The sequence below is a fragment of the Gastrolobium bilobum genome, unplaced genomic scaffold, assembly GCF_033153095.1.
Source record: "Gastrolobium bilobum isolate Gb01-03AN ecotype WA unplaced genomic scaffold, APGP_CSIRO_Gbil_v1 utg5389, whole genome shotgun sequence".
Taxonomy (NCBI): Eukaryota; Viridiplantae; Streptophyta; class Magnoliopsida; order Fabales; family Fabaceae; genus Gastrolobium; species Gastrolobium bilobum.
In genome coordinates, this window is record NW_026898559.1 from 61,647 (window position 1) to 70,409 (window position 8,763).

Below are 8,763 nucleotides of genomic sequence, written 5' to 3' on the forward strand. Positions count from 1 at the left end.
ATGACTTTTATGCAATGGGGTTTCTTGGCTTGCTTTCTTTGCTTTTGTGTGGGACTTGAAACCCTATCCCCATCCTGTAACCCCCATGATTTATTGGCCCTGAAGGAATTTGTTGGCAACCTTACAAATGGGTCTATCAAAACATCATGGTCCAATGATGTTGTCTGCTGCAAATGGGTTGGAATTGTCTGTGATAATGTGATTGATGGAGCAGCTGCTAGTAGAGTTACCAAGTTGATTCTCCCTGGAATGGGTCTGAATGGAACAATTTCAAGCTCTTTATCCCATCTAGATAAGCTGAATGTGCTAGATCTTTCGTTCAATCATCTCCATGGTGGATTGCCTTCTGAGCTCTCCAAGTTGAAGCAGTTAAAATTTCTTGACTTGAGCCATAATATGCTGTCAGGGCCAGTTGCTGGGGCACTTTCTGGTTTGCCATCCATTCAGATACTGAATATTTCAAGCAATTTATTTGTTGGAGACCTCTTTAAGTTTGGGAAATTCCAACATCTCCTTGCTCTCAACATAAGCAACAACTCATTCACCGGCCAGTTCAATTCTCAAATTTGCAGCTTTTCCAAAGGTCTTCATATTCTTGATTTATCCACAAATCAATTTGCTGGTGGTCTTGAAGGGTTGGGCAATTGCAGCACATCACTCCAACAGTTGCATTTGGATTCAAATTTATTTTCTGGCCCTCTTCCTGATTCCTTGTATTCCATGTCAGCCTTAGAGCAACTCTCAGTCTCTGTAAACAACTTTTCTGGCTGGTTAAGCAAGCAACTAAGTAAGCTCTCTAGCTTAAAATCTCTAATAGTTTCTGGAAACCAGTTTTCAGAGGAACTTCCAAATGTGTTTGGCAATCTTTTGCACCTAGAACAATTTGTAGCACACTCCAATTTATTTTCAGGAGGATTGCCTTCCACCTTGGCCTTATGCACAAAACTTCGGGTGCTTGATCTTCGAAATAATTCTTTGGCAGGTTCTATTGATCTTAATTTCACTGGGTTGTCTAATCTTTTCACACTGGACCTTGCTAGTAATCATTTTATTGGATCCCTTCCAAATACCTTGTCCTATTGCCATGAATTGACAATGTTAAACCTTGCCAAGAATAAGTTAACTGGCCATATCCCTGAAAACTATGCAAACCTTGCTTCACTTATGATCCTGTCCTTGTCAAACAACAGCTTAGAGAACTTATCTGGCTCGCTTTCTGTACTGCAGCAGTGCAAAAATCTCACCACTCTTATCCTTGCTAAGAATTTCCATGGTGAGGATATTCCTGAAAGTTTAACAGAAGGTTTTCAGAGCCTTATGGTTTTAGCACTTGGAAATTGTGCTCTTAAAGGCCATATTCCTGCTTGGTTATTGAATTGCACAAAATTGGAAGTCCTTGATTTATCATTGAATCATTTGGAAGGTAGCATTCCATCTTGGATTGGTCAGATGGACAGTTTGTTCTACTTGGATTTCTCAAATAATTCTCTCACAGGAGAAATACCAAAAGGTTTGACAGAGTTGAGGGGCCTCATATCCCCAAAATATAGCATATCAAGTTTCTCTGTATCTGCTGTCATTCCTCTCTATGTTAAGAGAAACAAGAGTGCTACTGGGCTGCAATATAAGAAGGCCTCAAGTTTCCCTCCTTCCATATACTTGAGCAATAACAGATTAAGTGGAACAATATGGCCTGAAATTGGTCGTTTAAAAGCACTTCATATCTTAGATTTAAGCAGGAACAAGATCACTGGTACTATTCCTAGCTCTATTTCAGAAATGGAGAATTTGGAAACTTTAGACTTATCTAATAATGATCTCTGTGGAACAATCCCTCCATCATTTAGCAACCTCACATTCTTGTCAAAGTTCAGTGTGGCACACAACCACTTGCAGGGACCAATTCCAACTGGGGGACAATTTTTTAGTTTCCCTAATTCAAGCTTTGAGGGCAACCCGGGGCTTCGTGTGGATTCATCTCGCAACATCGTAAGAAATATGGGCTTGGGGCGCAACATTACTACTGGTTCTGCGAGAAAATTTGGTAGAAGCAGTGTCCTTGGCATAACAATTAGTTTAGGCATAGGCCTTGCACTGTCTCTTGCAATTGTTCTGCTAATAATGTCAAAGAGGCATGAGGATAAGCCAGTTGATAACTTTGATGAGGAGCTAACATTGCCAAACAGGTTACCTGAAGCACATGTTTCTTCAAAATTGGTGCTTTTTCAGAATTCAGATTGCGATGATCTCACTGTTGCAGATTTGTTAAAATCCACAAACAATTTCGACCAAGCAAATATAATTGGTTGTGGTGGGTTTGGTCTTGTATACAAAGCGAATCTTCCAAATGGCGCAACAGCAGCTATCAAGAGACTTTCAGGGTACTGTAGTCAAGTGGAACGCGAATTTCAAGCTGAAGTAGAGGCCCTCTCAAGGGCTCAGCACAAGAACCTTGTTTCTCTTAAAGGTTATTGTCAGCACGTCGATGACAGATTGTTAATTTACTCCTACTTGGAGAATGGAAGCCTGGACTATTGGCTGCATGAGAATGTGGATGGAAATTCAATTCTAAAATGGGATGTAAGACTCAAGATTGCTCAAGGTGCAGCTCATGGATTAGCTTACTTGCACAAGGAGTGCAAACCACATATTGTGCATAGAGATGTTAAATCTAGTAACATACTTTTGGATGATAAATTTGAAGCATATTTGGCTGACTTTGGTCTCTCAAGGCTACTTCAACCCTATGATACTCATGTTACAACAGATTTAGTAGGAACTTTGGGATATATTCCTCCAGAATATAGTCAGGCCCTGAAAGCAACTTTCAAGGGAGATATTTATAGTTTTGGTGTTGTTCTTGTTGAGCTTCTTACTAGTAGAAGGCCTGTAGAAGTCATCATAGGGCAATGTTGCAGGAATCTTGTGTCTTGGGTGTTTCAGATGAAATCTGAGAATAGGGAGCAGGAAATTTTTGATTCTGCCATTTGGGACAAGGATAAGGAGAAAGAGCTCTTGGAGGTGCTTGCTATTGCTTGTAAATGTCTTGAACAAGATCCAAGGAATAGGCCCCATATTGAAGTAGTTGTTTCATGGCTTGATAGTGTAGGATTGGATGGCTCTCAACAATCATCTTAGTTCATGCACTCAGTGTCAGATATCTGGGTTTTGGTTGGTGTATCATTCACAGTATACCTGTAAAGTATGTTTGTTTTATGGGGGTGGATAATCTTGATAAGGTGACCGCTTATTTGATTTTGAATCCTGAAGGGTGTGCATAACAATGTACTGTTTCTGAAAAAGAAATAAAGTTCTGTGAAGAGTCTGTGGAAAAAAAAAATATAACATATAATATTTTTCATTTTCAAAGATAGAGAATATATTTAATAAATAATTTTTTTAATAAATAGTATGTATTTTTCTTTTTTGGTAATCATAAATAGTATGTATTTAATATTAAATACATATATAGTATGTATTTAATATTGAAAGCATGTTATAGAATTTGTATATTTAATATGGGAAAGGTTATATTTACAAACTCTTACAAACTACACTAAGTATGATCGGTCATACTTCAATTAAAAGTATATGATAAGTCAAACTCAGTGTAATTTGTAAAAAAAGTTTGTAAACGGATCCTTTCTCATTTAATAAATAGCTTTAATTTTTCTACAATGAATGTAGATAAGTTATCTACATTCACTCCTATAACAATGTCCTTTTGGGTCGAAAGATTAAAAAATTATAATGAGAACGATTATTATAACCTTGAAATAAATTATAATTATAAAAATATCTTAATTTTTGTCTCAAAATGACGTCGTTTGGAGTTCAATGTAGATAATTTATTTACATTGATCACAAAAAAAATGAACCCTTAATAAATTGTGTTAAGCATCCTTATTAAAACAGACACAAAGTTGTATTCTTATTAAAAAATTATATTTTAATTTTGAAATCTAAATATTTTCTTAATGAAAAATATAGGTACTTCTTTAACTTTAAAAAAAATTGTGAAAAAAATAAGCATAAAAAATTATTTTTTCAAAAGACTTTTAAGTAGTCACATAGAAAAAAGAAGCATGACATGTATACAAATATAATAAGGGGAATTGTTTTACCAAAAATAAAATAAAATAAGGGTAATTGTTTTCTCCGGAGAAATTTTTTTTTTTTTTTTACGAAAAAAATAAAAATTCTACTAACTCATATCATGAGTGGAGCCCATAAAATAGTGAAAAGTTAAAAAATACAAGGTGGGGTCCATTAAATATTGGGTCTGCAGGAATAACTTGTTTTCTCTTTTAAAAAAAGAAAATGTTTCCCCATAAAATAATTAAGATATAAAGTTACAAATCAGCTTGTAGTGTGCATGGTCATCTATTACAATCTATGTTGCACCACGAGATATTGGACACAATACGTTAATTTTAAAAAATATTAGATTTCGATACTGTATTATACGTTTTAATATTAAATAATATTTTTAATTTATGTAGTGTATATTATATTTAATATTCAATAATTTAATAAAAAACTGAAGCGTAAAGCAAATATCAAATTTGCAAAGAAACATAAGATATTACAAATATTTATATTAAACTCAATAAAATGATAATTATAATTTAACGAATTTAATAGTTAGAACTAAAAATACAACCTAGCATGATGGAAAAGTATCGAAAAATATCAGACATAACAAATCAGGTTTTTTAAAGTGTAAATGCATGATGGATTACGACCTAGCATCATATAACTCCTTGTTATTTTTCGTTGTTATTAAGCGAGGCTGTTTCGGTGATTCAAATTTCCGTCTTCTTTCATTTTTGGGCTGGGCAAGAGAGAGTATACAGCATAGTCCAGAGTCTACTGATTCAAATTCTTTCTTCTCTGTTGTTCAAAAAAAAAAAAATCTTTCTTCTCTACATGTTTCTTATATTGTCTCTTTGATAAAAAAAATATATTAAAAGTTATATTAACAGAGATAAAGTTACATCTTTTTTCTTAGATGAAAGTAATTGTTTTGGTGGCAGTATTTTTAATTAATAATATTTTATTAATTAAAAAGAAAAACCATATAATTAGAAGGATAAAAAAGTTAAGCCACTAAAAACAAAATGGTGCATGTTTGATTACAATGTGCACCCCCTAAACTAGGTTTGGGGTTTACAATCTGAGTTTCACCTTACTTAATTTGCATGGTAAATAAGTTATGTATAATCAGATTTTGATCTCAAAAACTTAGTTTAAAAACCAAAATGGAAAGAATTTTACTTTTCATTTACCCAAACTCCATTTTACTAGATGAAAACTATTATGGACCCGTATAAGGGGCTCATTGATTGACAGACCCAACAAGAGGAAATCTAAGATTTAAATCAAGCATAACTATGGAAAGGTATCCATCAAGGATACTAATCCTAATACGACAATATGACAGATGGGCTTGTGCCCTTATCAGAGGCACTAAAGGTCCATATTCTACTACCCACAGGTAAATCCTATAAATAAGAGGTAAAACCTAAAGGTACGTTACGCTCTCTCTTTTACTGTTATGCTGTCACTGTGTGCACGCACACTCCCATTGGCAAAGCCGTTATTTGTTCATTGTGCACAATGATCTGCTTGACTCAAAGGTATCTCCTTCATACCTTGGAGAGGGCATTAGATCCAAGATCAACATACCAGTCCATTGGACTGGACATCTCTGTCTCCAAGACAGAACATTGGCGTCGTCTGTGGGAAATCGACAAATTTGATATTCCCACAATCGTGATTGAAGATGGCAGTCCGTACAAGGAGCAATAGCCAACAGCCACAACCTCCAAACCAGCCGCTGGGTCCCATTTTGGAAGAGGTGAATGAACCTCTCCAACAACAGGAAAATGAGGTGGACTATGATGCGGTCTATGTCAGCGAGGATGTAGCAGACACAGCCTATACGCCAGCCCCTCGCAACCGAGTTGTTGATCCATCTCCCAATAATCTTCTGCCTCAGAACCCTATGGAAGTAACTGCTCGTGTTGCACAGGCTGCAGATCCTGATTCTCGTCTAAATCAGAACATGTTTGCATTCTGCGCCATATAGAAGATATGGAGAGTCATAATAACCTCCAACGACTAGATGATTTTAGGAGAATCCAGGAGGAAAATGTGAGGAGAATGCAGGATTTGGAACATCGATTGATGGGGATGGGAGGACATGGATCAGAAAGGATCCAAGGCCGTGATGTCAATGGTCGCAATGGGAATCATAACCCGGCTGATCAAGCCCGGATTGCAGAGGTTGAACACCAAGGAGGGCCAATGAGTTTGCCAAATCTCGGAACTACTGTGGGCCTAAATCTGGGAGACCACAGAGTGAACAACCAGAATACTGACACGCAACCTCTAGTCTAGAACGCTTCGATAGGAGCAAATATACGGAGGAGTCAAGATGGGACGCACCTTAATCATGATGCCCCACCCGTTAGAGGGCGCGTGGAACCCGGCGCATACATGAGGAAGTATAGTAGGGGGCAGTATAAAATAGTCCCTTCACTGGTGAAATACTGAATGCTACATTCCGGAGGATTTCGATTCGGTACACTTGCCGAAATATGATGGAAGTCAGGAACAGGTCCATATAGATGCATTCGACCCAGACATGTATTCCGAGGAATTGATGAACCCATCAAATCCCGGATATTTTCCATAACTTTGACTGGGGCTGCGCAGGCATGGTTCTCAACCCTACCTGCCATCTTCATTGGATCTTTCGAAGAATTCGGAGAGAAATTTCTTCTGAATTTTGCAACAACAAAAAAACACCCAAAGTCCAAGTTCGCACTTGGGAAGATACGACAGAAACCCGGAGAAACCCTCCAGAGGTATCTCAACCGGTTTAAAGATGCGGCCTTGCAGGTGCCGGGTTTGCAAGAAAATGTCCACGTCCAACTCATTGTGGCCGGCCTGGATAGATCATCTAGACTAGCCATATCGGTTTATAAAGACCCTGTGAGGACATTGGAGGAATTCAGGACCCGTTCAAAGAAGTACCTGGAACTTGAACAAATGAAGATAACAAATGTGCAATCTGAGGAGGGTAAAAGAACGAGTCTGAGAAGGAGGAGCCCGACCTCAAGAGAAAAAGAGCGAACAGGTAATAAAAAGAAAGACCCCCAAGACAGAATCCCGGATGATAGAGACCGGGTTGGAAGGTATAAAAAATACACACCATTGAATGCCTCGCACTCTCAAATTTGGAGGAAAGTGGCAATGACAGAGATGAAAAAGGCAGATAGACCTTGACCCATATTTGACAAAGGAGGGTTGGATAAGTCCAAGTATTGTGCCTTCCATGATGGACCAGGGCACACCAATGATTAGTGCTGGGATTTGAGGGATGCTGTGGAAAAATTTGTTAGAGAAGGGAAATTACGCTAATACGTTATTAAGACTCAGGGTTCCAAAAATAATAAGAGGAAGCCCGGAAACTGGAAGAGAAGCAAGAGTCCTATAACACCTCGTACTTCTAAATGTATAATTATATGAGATAATGATGTTTAAAGGGTAGGATTAGTGAAAATCCTAAAATTAGGGCCAAAATACGTAAAAATGGCAAAATGGTAATTTACCAAACACGTAACCCTAGGCAAGAAAAATTGAGTAGAAGATCTCAAATGGTAAAAATAATGCCAGAAATGGATTCAAAACGAAAAATCGAGTGGATAGGCAAGTTTAGGAAAATTTGATGAATAATGATTTTACCGGTGTAAAATATTGCGGTATAATTGTACCGATTAGCGTGAAAATAAGATCAGTATTTTGGGAAGTAAAAATATGACGTGAATGAGAAAAATACGTAGATTATAAATTTGTGGGTTAAATTGGATGATTTAAGAAAATTAGGTGACATGTGGGACCCACTTAAGTGACTTAAGTAAGAGATTAGGCCAAAAGTGTCACAAATTCTGATTTTTCTCTCTCCTTCCTCCTCCTTCACCATCGAGCTCTCATCCATGGAAATGGGTTTGGTTCTTTGAAAATTTTATCTCCATTTCTAGACACTTTTTAGGGAAACTTCCAACTACAAAGATGTTACCCATCCTCTTGTGAGTGACTTTCCTCTTGAGAGCATCTTGTGCGGTGTAGGGTGTGAAGAGTTGTTCCTCCCTCTCTATATTTTGACCTAGGTGGTGTGTGGGAGCTTGAGGGCTTGAAATTCTTGCATTGGTGCTTGGAAACCACTCCTTGGGTCCTTGGGAGTCCAATGGTAATAAGTATTCACAACTTCAATGGGTTAATTTGGAAATCATAAAATGTATGAATGTTTGGTTAGGTGTTGATTAGTTGATGTGGTTGGGGGCTTTTATTTGGAATTAAATGCTTAGAATGACAAATGATAATGATTGATGCAATAAAAATTATTGGTGATATGTTTAGTAACTTAGGCAAAAATTATGATGGATGCGGTCTTGAAAATCATAAATGTGATGGTTGAGAATTAATGGTTGGTTGTTGGTATGAATTAATTGTATGATTATATGATGTGTAAATGTTGAATTGGATGGAAAATCTTGGAGCATGTGTCCTTGAGGAATTCGAACCATAGAGGGTTTGGAGGGAAAATGAGGTGAAAAATATTGTACAATTAAGGGTTGATGTTTTGAGGCATAGAATTGTGGATTGGTGAGTCAGTTTGATGACAAAGAGAGTTAAGGTAGTTGAATTAAATGGGAAAGGGCCATTAGGCCTAAGTGATTCTAATTGGCTATAATT

General features: G+C 37.1%; 1 protein-coding gene across 1 annotated transcript; it reads left to right on the forward strand.

The window, feature by feature from the left end:
* LOC133317390 (phytosulfokine receptor 2-like) lies at window positions 1-3,138 on the forward strand. The gene has a single exon (XM_061519251.1). It carries the CDS (start codon window positions 1-3, stop codon window positions 3,136-3,138), a length of 3,138 nt encoding a protein of 1,045 aa, XP_061375235.1.
* Window positions 3,139-8,763: the final 5,625 nt, after the last annotated feature.